We start from the raw sequence: 25,659 nt of genomic DNA on the forward strand, positions 1-25,659 counted from the left end.
AAGCCTGCAGGTCCATCTCCTGTGCAATTTTTCATCATCAGCTAGAATTTCTGTGAAGTGTTGAGAAATCCCGTCCTTTCAGAGTGAGCTGTGTGAGTCTAGGCTGTTGGCTGTAACTTTGTGTCTCAGAATCCTTTGGTATTTTAAGCGAACAGAAGCAGAGTTAACTGCGGGGGGCGGAGGATGACTGCTGTCTGGAGAGGTCATGGGGGCTCAGAGAAGCTGTTAACCACCACACAGTCGATGAGGCAGAGTTCTTGGTGCTGGTGCCGTAAGTCATGGCTGAAGATGGAGAGAAGGAGAGAAGGATCATTAGCCGAGGGCAGACTGGAATGATGGACTGTAGGAATAAAGGATCAGATTTTTTTGGTTAAGCTTCTTCATAAAAATTACTATAGCTCTCACTCAGCATCTGGTGTCTGACCCTGGCGTGTGCGTATACAGCATCTTGGAGCTTAGTCCTGGCGAAAGTAAACACCTGTTGATCAGCTGTCCAGACTGCCTGCCGGTAGCAGCCTCACTGTGTACCTCCTTGTACTCGGTCTATGTTCTGGAAGTTCAACAACAACAGGATATTCTTGAGCTGTGCTTCCCAAGGTTAAAGAACCCAAAACATGCTGTCATTTTCACAGACTGTGCTAAAAAAACGTTTCCCAAGTGGTTGATGCTTTAGAATGTACTGCGTATTCCTCTTTATCTCCAATAGTATCTGAAAGAGTCACTTATTTTGTATTGGATTCCATTTATACAGTTCAAAAGTAAAATTGATATGGAAAAATTAATATTGTATAAAGGAAACCTGAGTGAGGTTCATCCAGTGGTTTTGAAAGGACCCTTAAAGACTGCAGAGGACCGAAGTGCCTAATAAAATTGTGTTTCTGTTTTTTGCTCCAGTTAGTTTTAATTATTTTGCTTTGTTTGTGAGTTAACATTGCTGGCATGAAATTTGACCTAAAAGGAAACAAGAATCAGATAAGAGGTGGGTAAATTGTTCTGGCTGTGTATGGTGGCTGCAGGCTTCCGTGGAAGTGGCCACAGCTTTGTGTGAGACACAGGAGCTGTGCTGCGGACGCGCCTGAAGGACGCGCCTTTCCCAGAGGCCACTTACAAGCGATCGTAAAGTGTTCGGGGGAATTACAAAATGAACATTCAGTGGGACATCATATTTTGATTATCTGGGCAGAATAGTGGGCGTTTCTTCAGAGAGCTGTGGTCGTCTCGGTACCTTGTAGTGAAGTTGGTGTAACGCCGGGGTGCTCGGCGCAGGCCTGGAGGGTGTAGTCGTCCATCTGTGTCAGCCCCAGGCCCCTAGCAGAGGCCTCTCTGTTCACATTTGTTACCTACACTGGCAGGGAGTTTACTAGACGTCTTTCCTTTTCAGTGTATTTCTACTTTGAAATTTTATTTAGGGGGGATTTTGTAGTGCAAGTTTGGAAATACCCGCTTTCATTCTGTTTTCAGTGTTTTGCTGTACTCTCCCCATTGCACATTCAAGGACTTACCCCGGAACTGGCAGCACACCCTTTTCCTGTGTGTGTTTCATCATAACTGTGATTAAGGGCTGGTCCTCAATGCACAGGCGTTTTACATTCAAATACCAGTTTAGAATTCCACAGATTTTCAAGTATACACTTGCAGTCAGCCGTGAAAACGACGTCAGTTTTCCATCCCACACTGAGGGCTCAGCAGAATTTGCCGTTCGGTCATTTCCTGGAGCACAAGCCATTGTGCCATTCAGGGTGCGAAAGAGGCATGTGCTCCAAATCCTTTTCTTAGGACAAAGCTGCAGAGGCATACTCCTCTCTAGATTGTCCTGTTACAGCTCTTAATCCAGCACATTCTTTATTGGGCTCACCTTCACTGGTTGGGACAACCCACTGGTCGCTTGTCAGTGGAACTACATTTAGAGCTGTTTCTGAGGGCTCATTTCCCCGGGCTGTAAGACAAAAAAGACAAGGAAAGAGGTATATTTTCTGCTCCCTTCTTACCCATCTTTAGTCTTTGTGAGTCCCAAGGCATTTTTATGTTCTTCAGTACTGCTTTTAGAGAACTTTTTTTTGTTGTTGTTTTTTAAATACTGTGTTCCCATTGCAGCCAGTTAAGGACATGTAAATAAGTGATGGAGAAGTAAAATAAAATTCCAGACCAAGTTTTTCCATTTACCACGAAAGTGATTAAAAGAGGAAAACGGTGCTGATTTCTCACATCCCATCTCTGCCACACCAACCCAAGGAGATCGTCTGTGCCCCTCCCAGCACATCCCTGCACCTCTTCCTAGTCTGGTGTCTGACCTGTTGCTGTTCCTGTTGCTGTCTTCGCATTTGTCCCATGGTCTCCCTACCTTTTCTTATACTTGGTCAGTTCATAGCAGGTTGTGTCATGTCATTTATCTTCAGTTTTCTTATTTTCTAGGAACTTCCTGTAGAAAAGTCCCCCCAAATAGAACAAACCTTAATAATTGACTAAATATCTTGCATGCTCAACTTAGGATAAGCACTACGGCAAAGGATACGAAACCTACCAAGCTTCTGAGACCAGTTGAAGCTGACTCAAAAATCCTAACACACAGCTGATTGCCAGCGGGCTTCTTGTTACCGTGGGTAGAATCAGGCACGCACTCCTTCGCTGGCACCCAACCTGCAGGCTGGGCTCGCAGATGATTGAGATGCACAGCGGAGGGCGCTGTGAGACGGGCTGGCTGACCCAGCTCCTGGTCCCCGGGACTGGTAACTCAGACCTGAGTGTGGCCCTAGTTTTTGGCACATAGCAGAGAAAGGAACGATTTGAACCCGACCTTGGAAAGCAAGTTCTCTGTTTCATCAGTAGTCCTGAGTGTAGGTTTCAGGGGTGGCAGATTGGATGCATTCGTTTTATAATGTTTTGGTCACACATACCAGCTCTTGATGCCTTTCCTTTAAGTCAGTTGTAGACAGAGGCATTGAGCTTCTTTCTTAGCCTGTTTTCTTGTTTGTTTGTTGTTTTTTAATCACAAGCCGATTGCCAGCATAATGGAGAGGAAACCAGATTGGATATGGACTTTTTTCTATGCCTCTTCCAGTGTCATGTTTATATATCCAAATGGACATGATCCTCTCAGATTATATCTGGCACTAATTTGTAACTGTTGGAAATGGTAGCTGTATGTCAGTGCCCAGGATACATCGCAGGCTTGTGCAGATGTATGTCTACACATAAGTGTAAATGAATTTACATGTCAGGTTTTACACTTCAGTCTCTAATAGAGATTTAAAAAGCCCAACAAATTGGCCTATTTCTGAGTGTATAGGTATCATTTCTCCATGCATTATCTGCCTTCCCCCTGATTAATGATTGAGTTGGTGGAAAATGGCTAGGTTTTATTCATGTTTTTTTGTTGTTCTCAACTTTAAAAGTAATCTACCTCTTAAAATTTGTAGTTTAATACTTGTTTGGTGAATTTGTGCCACTTTAACCCTTTCACTATCATTCCCATTTTGTTACATTTCTGTTATGGGGACTTTATGTTGAAATATTGTATAAAGCATTTGTAGCAGTTTAAAAATAAAATATTTAAAATTATTTAAATTGTTTTGGACGCTTCAATTGTATTATATGTGATTTACATTTTACATTTTTGTTTGAGTTGTTAATCTGGAGAGTGTTCTTGTATTGAAGTTTGCTGTTAGTAATTTTATTCTTGTTGGAGAGTGATATAAAAGACTATTCTAAAGAAAACATTAAAATTTACAAAATGACATACAAAAGGGGTTGTCCTTTGATTTTAACCAATGTAGCCTTGAGAGAGAGAGAGGTTAATAATTATAGACAAGAGTGGTGTTTGCTATGTTTTCCCCTTCCAGCATGAAATAAATCATTTGAGCTTGTCAAATGTATGGAAAGGTTTTTTTATGCTGTTGCTAGCAAGCACTTCATGACGAGGGGGAATTCAAATGATGCATTTTATATCATTGTAACCAATAAAAAACTTTCTGAAAGCTGTGAAAGGACTGCATTTTGTACATCATTGGGGTCAGTTAAGGGGGAAAGTGAAGGTGCATGTAGGAGGGGCGCTCCCAGGCTGCATCGCTGCACCGCTGAAGTGCAGTGCTGAGCCCCCCAGCCCGCCTCCTCCCACTTGTCTCTACTTGACATTGATTGAATATTTGTGAATTCATGTCGATTCTGTACCACCTCAAGGGTAGACATGCAGCCAGCCGCTGGTGCTAAGTGCGTAGACAGAACTTAGCTTTGGTAAGAGTGAAATAATTGCCCACGTGAAGTGTCATCTTCCTTTGTATACTCGTGGACATTTCACTCTAGTCTGGAGACTTTTATTTTTATGAATCTGCAAAGAATGAAACAAAGAAGTTGTAACATTTGTATTAGGTTGCTGTGAAATTGTTGGGTTTATTTTTTTTTTTTTTTTAAGATTAAAAATGGCTGAAACAGTTTCATAAAGTCCTCCATGGGAGTACTTGTTCTGATACTTTTTATCTGCCTGTGTCAGTGCTGTTCAGGAAAGGGTGGTAAAGCTGAAGGTGTGATCAGCCTCCCTCAGTGAGATGTTCACACTTGTGACTTACGGATTCCCAGCTTAGAAAATCCCAAAAGGCTTAGGAGGCACGTGTGTGGAAGGAAGAGGCGGAGGCACGAAGCGGCTTTCAGCATTACCCCTGTAAATGCTCTAGAAGCCGAGTGCTGAGCCCAGAACCCAAGGAGGAGCCCCGGGTGCTGTGAGCTGGAAGGGGCGCTGCTCTGGGAGCAGGGAGTGGCTGTCCACCTCACCCACCTGCTGTCCCTCCAGGCCCCTGACAAAGCACCACCTCCATCCCCCTCCTCGGTGGCTTAGCCTTGGGCAAGTATTTTGCTTCACCCAGAGTGGGAAATGGGCAAGATGGTCTCCCGAGTTTTCCTTCTAGCAGGAACTCCTCCCAGGCTGTGTATGCTTCCGTATTTCCCATCGGCTCTGAAAGAGCCGGGTGAGGGCTGTCACGTCCCCCTCGATGTGGGAATACTCAGATACTTAATCAGGTGAGGGTCCCCAAGAAGGCGCTCAGGTCCTCCCTCCACAAGAATGGCTTAGGGTTTAACTCTTTGTGGAGTGGAAAAATTTTTAAAGCTATTAACTAAAGCCTTATGCCCCTGCAGCTGTTTGGGAGCATCCGGCAGTGTCTAGGCTGGCTCTTTTAATTTGGATGTTACCAGTACTTTGTCACGCAGTTTTTAAAAAAATCACAGTAAATTACTGAGTACCTATCGTATAGCAGGCTGTGTTCTAGACACACATTGTGTCCAGTTTACATCAGTGGACAAAAAGTCCCCACCTTTGTGCAGCTTGCGTGTGGTGCCTGTCTCTAGTTTTTATTACCTCAAAACCTCTCTCACTTCGTCACAGTTCTCCCAAGGCTCGGAGGCCAAGAAGATGCTTCTACCTTAATATTTGAGGGTGGATATTTAAACTGGAGACTTTTAATACGTTAAAGCAACTCTTCTAAAATTAATCTCACAGTGCATTTGATTAGATGGTTAGATAGCATCACTGACTCAATGGACATGAATTTGAGCAAACTCGGAAATAGTGGAGGACAGAGGAGCCTGGTGTGCTGCAGTCCATGCAGTCGCAAAGAGTCAGACATGACTCAGTGATTGAACAACAGCAAATGCATTCGTTATTTTATTTCTGTGTATTTTGGCTTGCTATCTGGCCTCACTTTGAATTGATGGACTTACCATTAGAAACACTTATAAAGGACACTTTGCCTTGAAAGTGGGTTAGAGTACAGATGGGTGAGGAAAGGCTGTAAAGTGAAGAAAGTGTTAGTAGCTCAGTCTGTCCAACTCTTTGCGACCCCATGGACTGTAGCCCACCAGGCTCCTCTGTCTATGGGATTCTCCAGGCAAGAATACTGGAGTGGGTTGCCATTTCCTTCTTCAGGGGATCTTCCCAACCCAGGGATCAAACCCAGGTCTCCTGCATGGCAGACAGATTCTTTACCGTCTGAACCACCAGGGAAGCCCCGAGGAAAGGTTGACTCAGATATAAAAGCCACAGTTAAAGTAATCCAGAGACCAGGCGGAGGATTGAGGGAAATGGTCTGCCATTTCTGTCATTCATTTTGGAGACATTGCCATGGCCTCCTCTCTCCCTGGCCGCATGAACCCTACTGCTGCTGCCCCTTTGGGGTCTAGTCTCTCTGTGAATGTCCTGATAGAGCACTACTGAGAGGAGTGTCTTCAGGAGCCTCCAGAGGGTTATCAGGCCCCAGCTCGGCATTTCTCAAACTTAACCCAGAGGTGGCACTCAGGCTCCCAGCTCCAAGGACCTAAAACCAGCCTTTTAAGTAAAGTGAGACCTTGGGGTGTGACCTGGGTAGTGTGTCAGGTCACCATCCCAGGTGACTTGAGTGCACACTGCAGAATTTCAGAATTTACGTGGGAAAAATAATGACTATGCACCTCTTAATTGCTGAAGTACTTGTGTTCTCAACATTGGCAGAATAGGTACTAACAGCATTGTTCACATTTTCTGAAAGCTGGGGGTCTGGTCTTGAGCCTGGGCTATATGCCTGTAGAAGACAGAGGTGATAGGTCTCCAGGGGAAAAGGAATGGCCAGGCTGTTGTGCAGTTTCTTGCTGAGCGTGTTGCTCAAAGGCTTCTCTTGGGGCCCCACCTTCCTGGTGTCTTGACCCTTTCCTGGGAGTTTGCCTGCAGGATCAAAGGCCTTAAATACGGCAGTGCTGTGGAGTTTAAAAAAGAAGAAATATATGTTGGTGAAAATAATGACATCCGTATTACCATTGAAATTCTTTATAGACAAAAATGGCTAGTATTCAAAAAACGTTGAATGGAACAGAAACAGGTTTGAGTGAGTGTGATATGGGGACAGTGTGAAGCTGCTCACCCTTCAGGCAAATGCCCACCCAGAGTTCTGTTTGAGGGCTGCCCAGCATGGCTCCATGCCACCCGCTGCCATCCACTCCCTGCCTCCAGCCACACCAGTGGCCCTCAGTTCTCCCACTCCCCTCCCTCGTGCCTCTTCCTCTCCATAGGTGATGGAGGTGGTCTGATAAGCCCTGGGGTGAAGCTGACAGTTTCCAGGTGCTTGCTTTGTGCGAGCTGCTGTGCAGAGCGTTTTCCAAAGTTGACAAGAACCCCACGAGGTGGGTATCGTTTACAGATGGGGGAACAGACACCAGGAACGGGGAGTGATTTTTGTTCAGAGGTCACACAGCTCTCAAGTGGAAAGCTAGGATTTGAACTGCCTCCAAGCTTAACAACCTTCCTGTTGATCATTTTTATAGTTGTTTTTTTTTTTTTTAAGCTTCATTTTCTCTAAATGTAGAATACAGGACTTGCTATCGTCTCTAGTGAGGGCTTTTCCAGCATCAGTGAGCAGGTAGATCCATCCCTTCTGGGAAAGGCTTCCTGGTGCAGCAGGACTGTTGATAGTGTGGAGCTGCTCATGGCAACACATCTAGTTTCACTGTTTTAATTGTGGGCCATGCTTCTTCCTCCATCGTAGAGCTTTCAGGTCCACTTGGCTTCATGGTGGTGGTTTAGTTGCTGAGTTGTGGCTGACTCTGCAACTGCATGAACTGTATGTAGCCCGCCAGGCTCTTCTGTCCATAGGATTTCCCAGGAAAGAACACTGGAGTGGGTTGCCATTTCCTTCAACAGATACTCTTCCTGACCCAGGGATCAAACTCACATCTGAATTGTAGGTGGATTCTTTACCGATGAGCCACCAGGGGAGCCCAGTTGGCTTTTTAGATCAGTCTGATTAGTCGACAAAACTCTGTTTAATAATAATAATGTTCTTTGATTTTGGAAGTGGTTCTAAAGCAAGGTTCACCAGGAGTATTCTCAGATGTCATGTGAGAACCGTGACCCGTTTGGCCAGAATCAGAGTTGCTCGGGGCTTCCCTTGCCATGTCAGCACATAGTCCATTGAGTGCAAAGAAAGAAAGTGAAGTCGCTCAGTCGTGTCCAACTGTTTGTGACCCCGCAGACTGTAACCTACCAGGCTCCTCCGTCCATGGGATTCTTCAGGCAAGAGTACTGGAATGGGTTGCCATTTCCTTCTCCAAGGGGTCTTCCCAACCCAGGGATTGAACCCGGGTCTCCCGCATTGGAGGCAGATGCTTTAACCTCTGAGCCACCAGGGAAGCCCCTATTGAGTGCAAAATGAAGGGTTAAGTTTTTGTCAAAAGTTATTTTTAAAATATTGGAGCTTGAAGGGTGTGTAGGTTTTATTTACTTTCCTGATTAAAAATAAGAATTGGAAAAAAACCATTGTGATGCTACAGTAAATTATTAGCTGCTGCAAAAGTGACATTCGGTTGTGAACCATTAAAGGACTTGGGAACACTTTTATTGAACTTGCTGAACCACTGGGGTGATAGGATTTGTATGAGCTTCTGTTTTCTGCCTTATTTGGGCCAGCTAAATTCCGTTTTAAGTGTCTTAGAGAAAGCGACCTGAAATTCAGGCGGATGGTCCAGAGAACATAAAAGCTTTTAATGGAATAAGTTCATGCCTGAATATGTCTTCACAGGTCCAGCTTAAAACCCACAGCAGGATACCAGACAAAGCCGACGTTTTTGAAAATTCCTTGATAGATGCTACCCGGGTTACTCAGTAGGGTGTCATTTCAGTATTGAAAGAAAGCTACAGATAGGGTTTAAAGTATTGCTTTATGTCCTGAATCAGAACATATTTAAGCATATTTGCATGTCAATGTTTAGATAAGAGCCTACTGTATGGTAAAGTTATGTTTAGATGACCTCTTGAGTCTTAGCATTAAATCTTAAGTGTAAATTTTAAGTAGAAAACATTTTTAAATGACCTAGAGTTTGTTTCACAGGTAAGTTAATAATAGAAGGGGTTTAGGCTTTGGGATACAAATCTGGCCATTTTTTTAGGTTAAAGTAGAATTTAAATTGAAAATTGCATTTGTGTCAGAACTTAATACTTGCCAAAAATATAACATTTTAATATTCTCTATTGGAATGAAGTTATTTAAAACTCATGTGGATTCAATTTTCCTTGCAGTAACATTCTCTTCTCACTTGCTTTTTATAATCACGTCCAATCCTTGCCAGCCCAGCTCGAGTTTAGGGACATTTTCAGATGGCTTCTATTTCCAAAGCTATTATTGGGCCTGTGAATTCAGGCACATTTTCCTATAGTGATTCAGCCAGCCAGCCATTCAGAAAACAGCTTTCATGGTCAGTCTGGATCAGGAAGGTGTTGGTCAGTAGATCTGACAAACTTTGTCCCATATACAGCAGTTTTCAGAGGACCCTTGGGGTGTAACTGGACACCATTCAGCAGCTGAGGGTATTCCTGGCTGTTCTTCCCTCCAGACACTAACTCCCAGAAGGCTCTCCCACCACCTGAGGTAGAACAGTTGCCTTCATTTACAGAGAAATCGACCGAGTCTGACAAGGACCACATCACCTGCATTCTGCCCCACTGCAGTGAACGATTCCAAACCCCGCTGGTTCCAGCTCTTGGCCGCTGTGTGAAACCATCTGATTCACTGGGGTTTTACGTAGATGGGCTTCCCCGGTGGTGCAGTGGTAGAGAATCTGCCTCCCAGTGCAGGAGACTCAGGCGACATGACTTCAATCCCTATGTCAGGAAGTTCCCCTGGAGGAGGAAATGGCAACCTGCTCCAGGATTGTTGCCTGGAGAATCCCATGGACAGAGGAGCCTGCTGGGCTACAGTCCATGGGGTCGCAAAAAGTCAGACATGGCTGAGCACACACATCCTACGTAATCACTGCATTCCCAAGTGACTGGCGCTGATGGGGTTCTGTTGGGGAGAAGTTGGGGAGCATGCCAGAAATAAACATCGGCCTTGAATGGGTCCCACGTGTCACGGGTAGGACAGGCCGCTGGCTGAGCCCCAGGCCTGGTCTGTGAGTGGCTGGGCTAGAGGAGATGGTGTGCCTGTGAGGCTGATGGTTGTGGTGGTGATGGTGACCACTGTCGCTCAGTGATCAGGACTTGAGTCCTCACAATGATAGAGCCGGGGAGGCCCCGCTGAGGAAACGGATGGGATGTAGTGACCTTCCTTGGTGGAAAGAGCCGGAACGTGGCAGGTGATGACTGCTGAGGAACAAGTTGCTGAAGAAACTGCTCATGCTTTCCAAGCCCTGGGAAGGAAAAGAGATTCCTTTATGGAAACTGACAAACCTCAGTTTGTCTTACTGTTGTTTCAGAGAAACACTCCCAAAGGCCCTCAGATGGTCCTTGCTCTCCATCTGGGCCCCCAGGCACAGCAAATGAGCCTGGAGCACCTGAGGATGCAGAGGTCTCCAGGGAGCTCTGGATGCCTGGCCTCCCAGGGCCCCGCAGGGTTTTGCTGAGACTTCATTTCAGGCACTGGGATGTAGCTAAGGACGCTGACTGGCCCCAGACCCTGAGCTGCTTATCACCTGTCCACCCGACCTGAAGTACTGCCCTCGTCCCTCCGTCTCCTCCCTCTGCTCTTCTGTTCTCAGAGGCCCTTCACTCATTCATACATTCTTTTCTTGATTTGTTCGCTTGGTTTACTAAATGTGCCCCCTCCTAGAATGAAAGTTCTCCCTGAGCAGGAACTTCAGTGTGTTCACTGCTGCATCTCCAGCTTCTCCCACACTGCCTGCCAGGTAGCAGCTGCTCAATAAATGTTTGTCAAATGAATAAAATGTTTGACTGTGGCTTCATCCCCTTATCAGCTCTGTTAGCCTTAGGCAAGTTCCTTAACCTCTGAGCCCAGCTTTCCTTTCTGTAAATAGCAGTAACAGTCCATCTGACCAGAAAGGATGGTTGTGAAGATCACAGGTGTGCCCGCCCTTATGTGGGTTGCGGTTACCTCCGGAATCTGTTTGAATCACGGTGGGGGCTGGTGCTCAGGTGCAAAGGGCTGGACTTTGGCTAACGGTGAGGTTCCATGGCCGCACAGTCCGTGCTGGCCAGAACCTTCCTTCTTCATCTCTTGCCTCCACCCAGAGAAGGAGCTCAAGTGGCTGTCACTCTGGCTTCTGCTGCCCGTCACCCTGGGGCCCTTTGCTGTGTCTTAGGCAGGTCTATGCTTCATGTACTGACTTGTTCAGTCGCTCAGTCGTGTCCGACTCTGCGACCCCATAGAATGTAGCACGCCAGGCTTCCCTGTCCGTTACCAACTCCTGGAGCTTGCTCAGACTCATGTCTATTGAGTTGATGATGCCATCCAACCATCTTGTCCTCTGTCGCCCCCCTTCTCCTGACTGTAGCAGCTTCCCTTTCTCCCATCAGATAATGACCATAAAAGGAAATCATTTTTCAGATGATAGTGGGAGAAAAAAAATTCTGTCATCCCCCCGTGTAACTTATTTTCTGTCAGTTTTTAATTTCAAAGTTAAAGTGTAAATTTTTAAAAGAGTTTGGAAGAAAACACTTCATTAGCTCTGTGAAACCATGAAAATTTAACGAAGGGACCCCAGTTCACCGAAATGAGAAGGATGGTCACTGATATTTCAAAGCACTTGATGATGGCCACTGTTTTCAGGGCCTTACACATACTGCCCCATTTAATCATTGTACCAGCCCTATGAGATACTTTTATATTTCCCATTTTACAGATGGGGAACCTGCAGCACAGAGGTTATGTGGCTTGTTAGTACCCAGCTGCCCAGGTGTGGACAAGAAGCACAAGCTAATTTGAAGGATTAAACTTATACTTGAGGTGAACGAAAGTCTTGGTCCTTTCTGTGTGCGTGCTCAGTCATGTCAGACTCTGAGACCCTACGGACTGTAGCCCGCCAGGCTCCTCTGTCCATGGGATTCTCCAGGCAAGAACACTGGAGTGGATTGCCATGCCCTCCACCAGGGGATCTTCCAACCCAGGGACCAAACCTGAATCTGCAGCGTCTCCTGCACTGGCAGGTGGTTGGTCCTTCCTGGTCAAGTCCGATTTGTATGTTCTTGGGAGACCACGCTGAGCAGTCTCAGCCAGCTCGGGTGTGAGGAGCCACCTCGTCTGCCAGCTTTGTTAGGGGATGAGCAGATCCAGGCACCAGAGAATTAAACCTTGCTCCCTGGCATCAACTTTTTAGTTTTTTTTTTTTTTTTTCTATTTTCATAAGAGTCTTTCCAAGCCATGGTTGGCAAGTGGGTTTTGGGTTTCCATCTGTGCAAGGGGAGCAGCTGCCAGGGGTGCCATGAGCAGGATTCCAGGCAGGGTCATGCTCAGGGATCCAGGCCGGGCTGAGTGCCTGGTGTCCGTCTTGGACACAGGAAGGGGGATGCTTCTATGCACAGACGTTTTGCTGTCAGGTCTAATGAAGCTGCTACTTCCCTCACTTTTAAAAATTGCCCAGAACATCATTTCACCTTTCCTGGAAGGCTCAAGGTGACCAGCACCTTGTCTTTTGTGGTGGTGAAGTGACACTCTCAGAGTTCAGGTGTGCAGGATCCAGAAGCTTGAGATGTGGTTCAAGTATTTTTGGAGAAGGTTGTACTTCTCACCGTCTCCTTTTTCATCTGTTATTTGTGGATATTGTCTGTACTCCCTGGCAGCCTTTAGATAGTTTCTGATCATTGCGGGCTGGGAAGCTGGATTGGGGCCCTATTGATGTGGTATGTAAATAAGGAGGTGGTTGTGTGTGCTCAGTCATGTCCGATTCTTTGCGAGCTCATGGACTGTAGCCACGGACGGAACAGTCCTCTGTCCATGGGATTTCCTAGGCAAGAATACTGGAGTGGGTTGCCACTTCCTACTCCAAAAGCATCATTCTGACTCAGGGATAGAATCTGCGTCTCTTGCATCTCTTGCATTGGCAGGCGGGTTCTTTACCACTAGCATCACCTGGGAATCCTCTAAAGAGGTGCTTAGGACCTGAGAACACCCAGGGACCTCCCTAGTAAGCAAAGTGCACTGCAGAGAGGGGAGTGTTGAGTGTAAAACACACTGAACTTGAACAGTAGACTCCATGCTTGCTTTTAAGCTCACAAAAGCACATGCTCTACACATGGAGAGAATCAAAGGAATGTTCTGGTGACAGGGCACACAGTTAGTTCCTCAGCAAAAGTTTATCGCAGGAGAAGCACCTTAATTCTGCATTAAAGGTACATCTTTTTTTGGGGGGCATTCCTGTGGTATGTGAATTCTTAGTTCCCTGCCAAGGGATTGAACCCAGGCTCCCTACATTGGAAGCGCAGAGCCTTAACCAAACTGGATCACCAGGGCATCATTCCCTGCACCTTGATCCTTATCCGTTGCCTCTGTCCTGTAATCTCTGTTTGGGATAAATGTTTTATTTGGTGCCAAGTGCTCACAGGTGATTGAATCTGTAAGGAAATGCCTGGATATTCGTTCCATCCCAGGACTTGCTGCCCAGGCTGCTGGCCCTGCCTGTGGACTGGATTTCCCTCTTTAATTTATGATATTCCTCCAGAAGCTTTTCAGAGTTTCTCTTATAATCAATGCATGGGCTTATAGGTGTTTTCTCCTCCTACCTCCTTCATTCACGTTTAGACTCCTTTGAATGAATTTTAACCAGTGAGTTTGGTGAGAGGAAGCCTGGGTTAACTTGGCCTTCACGGAGGGGCCAATTCCTTTGATGTACCTCAATAGATTGGCATCAGATACTGTAGCTGATTTGTTGGTTCTGTTAAGTTACTTCATCACAGTAATTAACACTAGTGTTAATCATTTATAGCCTTAAAAACTAAGACATTTTAGTTGTTTAGCCCACTGGTGCTGGCCAGCAGCAGGTGTTCCATTAAGGTAATGTTCTGAATCCGGCTGGGCAGGTGCTTAGAGGGGAGAGTAGTTTGCTGGTCTAGTAGGTATCGTCTGGTTAATTTCAGCCTGAGGTGGTAAATTTCCTGTGTTCCCAGCTGTGTGAAGGGGACCTAGTTTGGATTATTTCACCGGGATGTTCACTTAGGGGACCACCTGCATCAGAAAACCACCTAGGAGGCTTATTAAGAATTCCAGACACACTAAATCACCATCTTTGGCGGGGGCGGGTGGTGGGTCTTTAAAGTCTTCATTTTTATTAGCTTCTACAATGAGTCTTACCCAGACTTCAGAGTTCCCCTTTGGGTCTTGTAAAGGGGGGAAAAGAATGACATGGTATCACCACATCTCATCATTTCATTTGCTTCTGGTTTCCATTTTTAATTATTTTCCTTTTCTTTTGCAGTCTTTTTGATATATTCATGACATTTTTCATCTCTGAATGCTTATATAATAAAACACCCTGTGACAGATGAGCCAGGGCCACCTGAGAATTAGTCGCTTCTGAGGGTCAGAGCCAAGGTGACCCTTGAGGATCCCTTGCCTTGGTCATTGTTGCTCTTTGTGTATCTTTTTGAGGGGAATATATGACGTTAGGTCATTAACTGGTACAAGACTAGTGTCACACAAAGCCCTGCTGGTGCTGTGTTCATGCCACCCTGCACCTACTGCAGCACCCAGCACACAGTAGGCACTTAGCGTTGTTGTTGTTTACTCGCCAAGTCGTGTCTGACTCTTCTGTGACCGCATGGACTGTAGTTCACCAGGCTCCTCTGTCCATGGGATTTCCCAGGCAAGAGTACTGGAGCGGGTTGCCATTTCCTTCTCCCATGGATCTTCCCAACCAAGGGAACGAACCTGTGTTTCCTGCATTGGCAGGCGAGTTCTTTACCACTGAGCCACCAGGGAAGCCCCAAAACGAAGTCTTCCTCCCTCTGTCTCCAGTTTTACTTCTGACATCTACTAAGGAGTCCCTCTGAAGTAGACCCTCTACAATACATGGCCATGGCTGGCTTCTCTTGCATGTTTTGTTATTTTTGCTCAAAACGAGGAATGCCTCCCTCTGAGAGCCTAAACGCTGTTTGGTTTCATGATGCCATACTCACTAGACAGGGCTGTGCCAAACAAAGCTGTTGCCCAGGCTGGACTCAGAGCACATCTCACCTGGGCTGTTTCTCCATCTCACCCGTGGGTCAGAGCTTCTGTGTAATGGGATCCAGCCAATGGAGTCAGAGGGCTGCACACAAGCCCTTGAGGAAGGCAGCACAGAGGTCTCCCATTTGCAGGTCATCAAGTCACATGTTCACCGTGACCTAAGGAATAATTGGCATGGGTGCACTTTGCAGAGACAGGAGCCAGAGGGTTGGGTGGTGCCAGACATCTTTCTGAACTGCTCTTAGGATCCCAGCTGTGGATAAAACAAGATAAGAGCCGAGGCTCAGTTGGTTTTCGTTTAACCAACCCGGCATGTGAATGGATGCTCCTCACTCCCCCGATGACACAGGGAGCATCCAAGCCCTCTGATGCTCAGCTTTAAATGTAGCCAAGAGTCAGCTCTACTTGTTTCCAAACCTGTTTATGCCACTATTTTAACAGTGTTTTATAATAATACAAACATAATCATGTGTATGGCTTCCCCGGTGGCTCAGTGTTAAAAGAATCTGCCTGCGAAGCAGGAGATGCAGCAGGAGCGGTGGGTTCAATCCCTGGGTCAGGAAGATCCATGGAGGGGGAAATGACAACCCACTCCAGTATTACCTGGGAAATCCCATGGACAGAAGAGCCTGGCAGGCTACAGTCCATGGGGTCGCAAAGAGTCAGACATGACTTGAGCTACTAAAAAACAATGATTGTGTTTATAATAAACATTATAATAAATATGCCAGTATTATTGGATGTGTATGATTTAATTAAATAGTATCCGAGCCCATGAAATATGAACATAGAGGTTTTTTTAATGAAAAGCAAAGTCGGATGCTGAGAGAGGCTTGTAATTTGCTTAAAAACCTACCATCCAATTAGTTGTGGGTGAGAAACGTTGAAAAATTCACATAAAGACAGAAACATTTTGCACTCAAGTTGCTCTTAAAAATTTCTTAAGTTCTCGCTCCACTTGAAGCAGCAAGTGGAGAACAATAACTATGTGATGCATTATCGGGTTTAGTTAAGAAAGATGGTAGATCTCGGCCCTTCATTCATTCATTGATTCATCCACTCACTCCAGAATGCAGGGCCAACGCCTGCTCTCATGTGTTGGGCATCGTTCCAGGAGGATGTCGCAGAGAGCAGAACTGACAAAATTCCCCACCCTCATGGAACTCCCGTCCCCCTGGGAGAGACAGACGGCGAACAAGCGAGTAACTGCATAGAGTGTCAGCTGATGAGTGCGGTGGGGAGAAGTGAAATGGAGAGGGGAGTAGAGTATTGAGTGAAGTGAGGGCTACCATGTAAATGCAGTCTGACTGTAAAGGGACTATATGTATATATAGAGAGAAGAGGGGGTGGGGAGGGAGAAGGGAAACGACGCCTGTGGACATGGGGCAGGAAAGCCCTTAGCAGAGGAGACAGCAAGTGCAAGGGTCCTGAGGCAGCAGCATCTGTGTTCAGGGGACCAGGTCACAGGGAGGACCAGGAGAGGAGTGCAGGGAGGTAACCAGGGACCAATTTAAATTGGCTCATGCAGTTCTTGGGAAGATTTTGCTTTTATTCTGAGTGAGTTGGGAGTCATTGAAAGGTTTTGAAGGGAACAGTCATATGATATGACTTGCTTTTTGAAAGAATCACTCTGGCTGATGTGTTAAGAATAGGCTGAAAGGGGCCAATAATAGAAATACTAGGAGGTGCGGACAATAACCCAGGTAAGAAACAGTGGGTTGGACTGGAATGTAGCAGGGGAGGTGGTGAGTAGCAGTGGGATTCTGGATATCTTCTGAGGGCAGAGCCTAAAGATTTGCTGAGGACTGGACGAAAGAGAAGTCAAGGATGATGACAGGTGTTTCTGCCTCTGCATCCAGAGGGATAGAGTTGCCATTCAGTGATTAGGTGATGGAGCCAGTTTGTGGGGTACATGTGTGCTGGGAATTCAGTTTAGGGGCATGTAAAGTTTGGGATGCCATTAGACACTCAAGGGGAGGGGAGTTGAATACACAGGTTTGCGTTTTAGAGGAAGGGACCCAGCTGGAACTGTATTAATAAATTTGAGAGTCCTCAAGAGTACCCATGAAACTGAAAACCATGTAGCTGGCATCCTCAGGGAGTGAGTACAAATAAAGAGGAGCAGCCTAGAACTGAGGCTGGGGGAGCTGGGCCTGCTGTGCCATCTGATGCAGGGGACTTTCATAGGCCACAGGCTCCTCTCTTGCATTTGAGTAGGTGCTCTCCGCTTTGCACTCCTAAGTGGTTCTCCTCTTCACCATTGTAGAACGTTTTGGGGCCCGCGGTGCTGGTGGACATGGCCCCTAGCCTTGTCCAGGTAGACATGCCAGCCACAGTCACCCCAACTTTGCTGCCACTCCTCCAGGGGGGTGGACCATTTCCGCCTGAGAAACCATCTGCAGCAAGCCATGGGGACCCCAGGGCCACTCACAAAACTCTCGGACCAGCTTCCTGTACCAAGCATGAGATCCCAGATCGGTAGTTCATGGTTCAGAAAAGGCCAGAAGAACAGACTTCATGAGCTCTTACCCCAGTCCTTTTCCCATCTGCAAACTCCCCAAATCCCCTGGTGTAAAACTTGCTTTGAGACTCGGGCAGAAAAATGAGGATAGGAAAGGTGAGGGTGAGGGTAGGTAGTAACAAAGTAACAATCCCCTCTCTGTCCTCAGGAGTGGCCTTCAGAGACAGAAATGATCCCTTCTAGAAACCCTGTCTCTCTTCTTGCTGGGGTAAAGTAAGTTACACCTTTTTTGCTTTCTTTTTCATTCCCTCCCCTCCCACCTCCAAATGAAGCAAAGCAAAGGACAGCATGGTAAAGTGAAGCCAGTCCCGGAATGTGTCCTGTACATTCCACGGAACCCAAGGCTCAGTCAACAGAAACTATTGGGGGTGGATGCAGAGCACCCCCACCCCTCAACACAGTGCTTCTGCAGTCAGGTCCCTTGTCTGAGCTCTTGTATCCTCTCTTTTTGCTCCTTCCTGCTAATCGCACTTTGTAATTTTATATTTGCTTTTGTATTATGCAAGTAATGACCTTCTCCTTCCAGGTCACACACCCCAGTGTTCTGGACACCAGGTCTGTTCGCTTTACTGCTCTAACGCTGTGCCCGGCATGGGGTCTGGTACATAATAGATGCTTGATGGATCAGTGCTGATAATCATGAGGATGCTCGGTCTTGTTTAGTGTGTGGACACGGCTCACTTGCCTTCATAGGCCCAGAGGACACCTCTCCATGATGGCACATGATACCGTGTGTACATGTGCAGAGTTGAAAATCTGGCTCCCAAAGAGAATAAGAACTCAGATTCAGGACGTGTTGCTTCGTGTGGCTGATCTTAGAAATCTTCTGTCTAAAAAGGCTAAATTAAAAAAAAAACACCAAACTTTGGAGTGCTTAAAGGGTACCCTCTGAGGTTCACCATAACCCAAACCATCCCCTTGCAGTCACTGTGCCTTCAGAGTTCATGTCTGCCTGGCACTCCACTGTGCCTCCAACACCAGGCAAGCACAGAGCAGTCGGTCAATACATAGTTATCAGATAAATGAGGAACATACTTTTGGGGTGAACAACATCCTGCATCCTCCTCTTGGGAACGTACACTGCCTGTGGGCATGTGAAAAACTCAGAAATCCTGCACAGACATGTCTGTTTGACTCCGTGACCCCGTGCTCTGGAGTAAGTGGCTCTGACTTCAATCCCACATCTGCTTCTCGCCAGCCAGCTGTGTGTTGTTGGGCAAGGTGCCGAACCCCTTAGTGCCTTTTTTCCTCACTCATACACCGAGGCAGTACTCATCTCACAGGCATCTCGTGGAGACTGCATTTGTTATTCCATGTCAGGCCGCAGGCACTGCGCTCAGCATGCAGTCAGCATGGACATGCTGGCTGCTGTAATGAGCAAGGGTAATGGGAACCCGGGAAACATCTGGGCAAACCTGTTCCACTGAACCTCAGTTTGGGAGATGCTGATCAGGAGGAAGGAAAATCAGGAGGGATTTCACTCCCCGTCTGCAACCATGAGACTGGAGGCTCCTCAGGAGTGTCTGGGTGGTGCCTTATATAGGGAGGGAGCCCTCCACAAGTGAGCGGTTCCCAAACCAAATGGAGTGCAAGATCCTAGTGAGACCCAAGCAGCTCAGAGAGGAGTCAACGGCTTGCGTCCAAGTCATTTATCATCTATAGGTCACCTCCATTTCCTGCTCTGTAAAAAATAAAAAAGGGTGAAACTGTCCCAACCCTGGCCACTGGACCCCCTCTTTGAGGTCAGCTGGGATTCAGGGTGCAGGCCTTGAGGATCTCGGGGCAGAGATGGGGAGAAGGTGCAGGGGCAGCCTCTGTCCAGTCCCCTTCACCCTTGAGGAGGATGCCTGCAGGCCCACAGCACCCCTGCCCTTTGGTCAGCATCATCACCCACTGACTCACATCTGGTTCAGGCACATAGCAAGCGTGTCTTTCCCCTGGTTGTGCCAGCCCTGCGTCTGGGACGCCCTGCCAGCCCTGCGTCTGGGACGCCCTGCCAGCCAGGCACGCCCACGCCTCCCAGGACAGGCTAGTCAAGATGTCTTGGGTAGCAAAGAGCCCCTGAGATCCCACAAGGCTTTCCATCAAGGCAGCCCCCTCTTCTCGTTGATATCCTCGGACAGGCAGCAAGCATCAAGTTCTAGAAATCCTGTGATCAGGACTCTCAGTTCCAACAACTCCAGATCATGCAAGGGTTTATCCCTGGAGTTGACTTAATCTTTTTAACTTCTTTGGTCTTAGACAACTTTAAAAGATGGAGTGTTCGTAATAATTAAATTTTAGTGTCCTTATAGAATTTTACAGTTTCAAAGAGCGTTCCCATCTGGACCTCATGGGAGCCGGTTTCTGTCCCAAATTGGGAATCTGTTTTCTATGCATCCATCAGTCTTGTCACACTTGCATTTGTTCCTGTTTTCTTTTTGGCTTCCCTCCCGTTCTTACAAGTTTCCTTTTGAAGAAAGCAGACTGTTTTGGCTCATCTAGAGAAGAGAAGGGCCAGCATCTGGGCTTGAACCGAGTGGTTCCAGGAAAAAAAAAAAAAAAGGCAGCGGCAGAGATGTAGCCAGGGGTCAGAGCTGAACACCAAGGAGGCTGCTCATCCACAGCTCGCACCTCACAGACCGTGACATTTCCTGCAGGTGTGACATCCTTCAGACATGACCCGCTGCTCCGAGTGGAGTGGGGAGGATGTGTTGGGGACCCTGGTTTGAGTGGGGGGGTGAGAGCAACCTTCTGGGAAGACACTGCCTTTGATGATTTGGTCTTGGAGCAACACAACCAGGCCCAGTTAGGGTTGGACTTCATGGGGAGCCCAGATCCTGATCTGCCTTTATCGTTTAGGGAACCGTCTCTGAGAACACCTCCTGGTGGCAGGTGGGCAGGTGGGTGAGAAGTGCATAGACTCTCTGTACTCTCCATGATTGAGTCCCCAGGGGGCAGCAGGTGAGCGGAAGCAATGACAAAGCTGGGAGGCTGCCTGGCCCCCAGGGTTACTTTTGCCCAAGTCCATCAGGGCCTCATGCTGCCCTTCCTCATTGTCCCCTACAAAGCAGTGCGACCAGGCATGCCCCCTCACTCCTTCCCAAGAAGAGCTTGCTGTGTGACCTTGAACAGGTTACCATCTTGCTCTGGTACATTGTCCTCACCTGAGAGTGATGGGCTGCTGACTTGGCCTCTGGGATCCCCTGCCCTTCGCCTATCCTGGCAGGACCAGAGGCAGCCACGGCCAGGTTCTCCCAGCCAGGAAACTTCCTTTGGCAGGGGCCATTGCTGGCTGGGCCAGCCTTCCTATTGACCGGCTTGTGTTATGAGCTGTCATGTGCTTGGTGTTTGGAGTTAAAGTCCAACAGGGTTGGGGAACACATGGCCTCTGCAGATCTAAGGAAATGAAGTGAAAGTGTCAGTTGCCCAGTCGTGTCCAACTCTTTGCGACCCCATGGACTGTAGCCTGCCAGGCTCCTCTGTCCATGGGATTTCCCAGGCAAGAATACTGGAGTGGGTTGCCATTTCCTTCTCCAGGGGATCGTCCTGACCCAGGAATCGAACGTGGGTCTCCTGAATTGCAGGCAGTCTTCACCAGAGAAGCCTGAAGACACAAGAACCTGGCTTAAAAGCCTCAAGACCCAGGCGTGGTCTTTTGGAGCCAGCCCCAGCCCATGGCCACCCTCAGGGCTGATGAGAGGGAGGGGAGCTGCCTGTGGAGAGGCAAACTTCAGTTCTGGGGTCAGATCTCTGAGAATCCTGCCTTCCTTTCTAACTTTCCCTCTTTCCATTCTATTTGCACCTCTCTGTGACCTACAAGGAGCTACAAGGAGTTGCTCCCTTGCAACTGTCCCCTCAGCCATAAAAAGGCACAAGAAGCCATCTCACATGGTTAAGGGAAGATCAAATGGGAAAAACCACCTAAGCTACCCGGAGAAGGAAATGGCAACCTCTTCCTGTATTCTTGCCTAGGCAACCCCATAGACAGAGGAGCTTGGTGGGCAACAGTCCGTGGGGTTGAAGAAAGAGTTGGACATGACTTAGTGACTGAACAGTAAACAACAATCTAAGCTACCAGGGCCCAGGATGCCAACCTTCTGAGTGTTAGTTGAAGAACCACAGCAACTGCCTAGGCCAGTGGTTTTGAATGGCTGCCCCATCCCCTAAGGACCACTTTCATTTCCCTTCCCCCAGCCCTCCCACTGCAAAGACTTTCCTTGTACAACTTCACTAGGCACCAGGTCCTGCCCCAGATTTCAGAACTAGGCCACCACCGAGCACGCCGCCTGCAGGGGTTTTCCCCCAGCCCCGTGCTCCCCCAGTTTCAGCACACAGGTGCCTTTCCAGGGACCTTAATTAAAAATGTAGGTTCTGGGACTTTCCTGGAAGTCCAGTGGTTAAGACTCTGCACTTCCACGGCAGAGGGCACAGGTTCCATCCCTGGTCAGGGAACTAAGATCCCACAGGCCGAGCAGCATGGCCAAAATAAATTTTTTTTTTTTTTTTTTTAAAATCTAGATTCTGACTCAGAAGGTCAGATGAGGGCTGAGTAGCTGTCTTTCTAACAAGCTCCCAGAGACTACTGATGCTGGTCTGAGGACCACACTTTGAATAGATGGATTCAGACTGAGGCTCTCAATAACTGGCTTTTAAAAAATCCTCCGTGCCTGGACTCCATACCAGCTAAATCAGAATCCATGAGACAGGAGAGGGGCAGGCACCGAGACTGTTTCCTTGTCTCCAGTATTGGAGTCTGAGACCCGCTGCCAGGGCTCCTCTGAGCTGACATGGTTCCACCCAGAGCTGCCTTCTGGCTTTGTGGGTGGCCATGTGGCTGTTCAGTGGGCAGAAGGTCACTCTTCAGGCCCTTTGGAATATTGAAAAGAGCTCTTTGACCCCTGTCACTATAAGGACTGTGTCTGGAAAGGGGCCCAAGCTTTGGTGTCAGGTGGTCTTGGCTTCAGAGCTTGACTGTACCCCTTTTGGCTGAGATAGCATGTTGGGGCCTCCTCACCTCTCTCAAGCCTCTGTCTCCTCCTCTCTGAGATGCAGGTCATCACCATCCCGTCCGAGAATGAAGGCCCTACAGTAACTCCTGGGGCGTAGTTGTTGTTCAGTCGCCCAGTCACGTCCAACTCTTTATGACCCCATGGACTACAGCAGGCCAGGCTTCCCTGTCCTTCACCATCTCCTGGAGCTTGCTTAAACTCATGTCCGTCGAGTCAGTGATGCCATCCAGCCACTTTGTCCTCTGTCGTTTCCTCTTGCCTTAAGTCTTTCCCAACATCAGGGTCTTTTCTAATGAGTCAGTTCTTCATGTCAGGTGGCCAAAGTATTAGAGCTTCAGCTTCAGCATCAGTCAGTCCTTCCAGTTACTATTCAAGGTTGATTTCCTTTAGGATTGACTGGTTTGATCTCCGTGCAGTCCAAGGGGCTCTATGCTCCTGGAGAAGACCAGGGCATAGTAGGCACTCAGTAAATACAAAATTACCTTTCCCCCTTGTTTGACATCCTCATTTTACGAACAAGACTACCATGGTTCACAGAGGTGGAGGCATCTCCAGAGGTCACATAGCAAGTTATGGGTGGTGGTTCAAGGACTGAAGTTCAGGCTCCGGCATCCCAGGACTGTTCCTCTACTCCCACCCTTGACTCTCAAGCTGGGGGCGGTCCCATTCGAGTGGGCGGGGCCTCCCTGGAGCGGAAGGTGGAGCCTGCTTCGGATGCCAACCATTCCCGGAAGTAGTGGGTACCAGGAAGCAGGTAGTGATCTATTGAGGCTTCCCCCACCACCAGGGAATGTCAACGTCATCTCAGCTTATCTCACCTGGGCATCGGCTTGCACACCCTTTGCCTCTCCCTCGCTGCCTGCAAAAGTGCTGAACGTCAGACACTTAACTTGAGATGAATCACTGTCTTGAGAATTTACGGAGGGTTATGTAAGACTCCGCGGCGGCTGCGTGGCCAGCCAGCTCTGGGGGTTGTGTCCTGAGAGATCCCTCCTGACCTGAATCATGCAGGCGGAAGAGGCAAACAGGGGGTGCAGGCAGGGATCTCTGCTCAGAAGGCCCAGGCAGCCTGGTGGGGAGCACGGTGGGGACCCCAGAGACCCAGAGAGCCTGTCCCGGAACCGGCAGCCCCTCCCTTGACCTAAAACTCCTTGGTGGGACTCTCTGGGCCCCTGCCTCAGTTCCTCTCCTCCCCATCTCTCTTGAGCTCACTTCTCTCAGGTGTTTGTCTCCACCATGTCCTGGAAGCTGCTGTTACTAAGGTTACCCACAGCCTCTGGGCAACAAATGCTGCGATCGGTTCTCTATCTTCCTTGACACGTCCGCAGAGTTGGACACCTTTAATTCTTCTTCCTCCTTGAAATACATGTCGACTTGGACACCACTCTCATGGTGGTGTGGACATCCGCTCCTCCACATCCCATCCTGAGTCCCTGCACCCCTACCCTGGAATTTGTCTAGACAGGGGGTGGCTCTCCGCCCCCCCTGAGCCTGTCCAATCCACCTGAATGCTGACCCAGCCCAAGGTCATTAGTTTCATTTAACTCACCCTCTTTGAGGTCTCCTTTGGGTGTCTAGTGAACGTTGCAAAGGTGATCCTTTCAAAACATAGCTCCCAACCAAGTTTTCTCTTGTCTTCCCCTTCTCCGTTAAACAAACTACCCACTCTGGAATTGGTCTAGACTCTCATCCACCTGCCCCATCCCCCACATCCAGCTCCAAAATGTATCCCAAATCTACTGCTCACTTCTCAATGTCCTTGGCCACCATCTTGCTGGACTAACCAGTCTCCCAGCTCTGTTCTTGCTTATCCTGCTGTGTCCAACACAGTGGCCACATCGGGTCACGTCACTTGCTGCCCAGAGGGATAGTCTGGCTCCCAACTTACCCAGGCCTATAAGACCTTCCCCTCCGCCCCCTCTTCCCTCTCTGACGTTCCGGCCGAGTGAGGAGATGCTCTCAGGAGATGGGGGCAGGTGGGCTCAGCCTCCCCAGGTGTCAGGAAACCTGGGGGCAGCCCTCATCCTTCTCACCTTCCCTCACCTACAGGCACCACCCATATGGCACGTGTCCCCAGTCTGACCTGGGAAAGCGGCCTCTTGTGTTAACTACTCTTCCTGGACAGTTGCAGCGCATCTGGGCATCTTTGCATATTCACCAGCTTTGGACTTCTCTGTAAATTGCCTTTTCATGTCATTAAATGATCTGTTCAGTGATTGGCAGCTTTAGCTCATTTTTATTAGGCACGTCTTAGTTTCTGTTGTTGCTCCTTCATTTCCCTCTGCCCCCAGATAAGAGATCAGGTATGGGCCCTGCTCCTTGACGTCACCTTCTCCCCAGGTCCCCAGAGCCCAGCGAGTTCAAGCTCTAGGAAGACCAGCCAAGGTGCTGCCCTGCTTCGCCTGTGAGTCATCAGCTTGTGCAGACACCCCATGCAGACAGACCAACCCTGTTAGATCCTCACCAGGTCCTTGCATCACTCTCTCTGCTTGGGACCTACGCTGGGCCCTTTTCCACATCACCTTTCCCCATCTTCTTCCTGACCCTGGTCTTCCCTCCTGCTCTTTCTATTTTGTTTCTCTTGTGTAGTTCAGGGTATCTGCTGCCTCCTTCACCAGAAGCCAGTGGGGGTTGAGAGAGAACATGGTTGCTTGGGAGCCCAGAGGCCCCAGTCTCGGCCACCTCGCACGTGGCGTTGGTCTCCCTCTGAAAACAAGCGCTTTCCCCTTTAGGCATCACTAAGTCACACATAGACCATGACCAGGTGAAGACCTCAGTGTACACCACTTACCAGAGCTTTCTTGGCAAAACACTTAGCAGGTAGCAGTCATGCCATCCATCCAGCAAATAATGAAAGGCCCCCTACTGCGTGCCAGGCATGGGTTTAGATGTGGGTCCATCAGGGACTAAACGCCTCCAATGGAGCCAGAAAGCAAATGGCAGTTAGACACCAAGCGTGTTGGTGTGGTGAATACAGTAAAGAAAGAAAAATGGACTGGAGGCTGGGAGTGTCAGGGCAGAGAAGTTGCTATTTCAAATAGAGTGTTTGGGAAGGAGGTGCAATGAGAAGGAGGCCCTTGAACAAGAACTTGGAAGAGAGACGGAGAGCCCTGTGACTGCTGGAGGAAGCGTTCTGGGAGGGTCTGCAGGAATGGACCACTGGAAACAGAAATGACACCCTCAAGAGCCAAATGGGGCAACTCTGCCCTTCCGGTGCCTTCAGCACGGGGGAAGGGTGGTT

At 48.2% G+C, this 25,659-nt stretch overlaps 1 protein-coding gene across 11 annotated transcripts in view; it reads left to right on the forward strand.

The window, feature by feature from the left end:
- PRDM2 (PR/SET domain 2) overlaps positions 1–25,659 on the forward strand; it is a 133,140-nt gene that overhangs the window by 93,688 nt on the left and 13,793 nt on the right. For 2 of the 11 annotated variants that reach the window (XR_015143238.1, XM_086343790.1), the window contains exon 9: positions 17,576–17,640. The exons of 8 other annotated variants lie outside the window; for them this stretch is intronic. Coding sequence is in view for 2 of the 3 variants with exons in the window: in XM_086343790.1 (XP_086199916.1) it covers positions 17,576–17,600 (25 nt within the window). In the remaining variant the exon portion in view is untranslated. Of the gene's footprint in view, positions 1–2,094; positions 3,984–17,575; positions 17,641–25,659 lie in introns of those variants that run through there. One more of the 11 variants, XM_086343791.1, reaches the window with a different exon arrangement.

The sequence above is a fragment of the Bos grunniens genome, chromosome 16 (genome assembly GCF_055505025.1).
Source record: "Bos grunniens cultivar Pamir isolate PY7600 chromosome 16, Bosgru_T2T1.0, whole genome shotgun sequence".
Taxonomy (NCBI): Eukaryota; Metazoa; Chordata; class Mammalia; order Artiodactyla; family Bovidae; genus Bos; species Bos grunniens.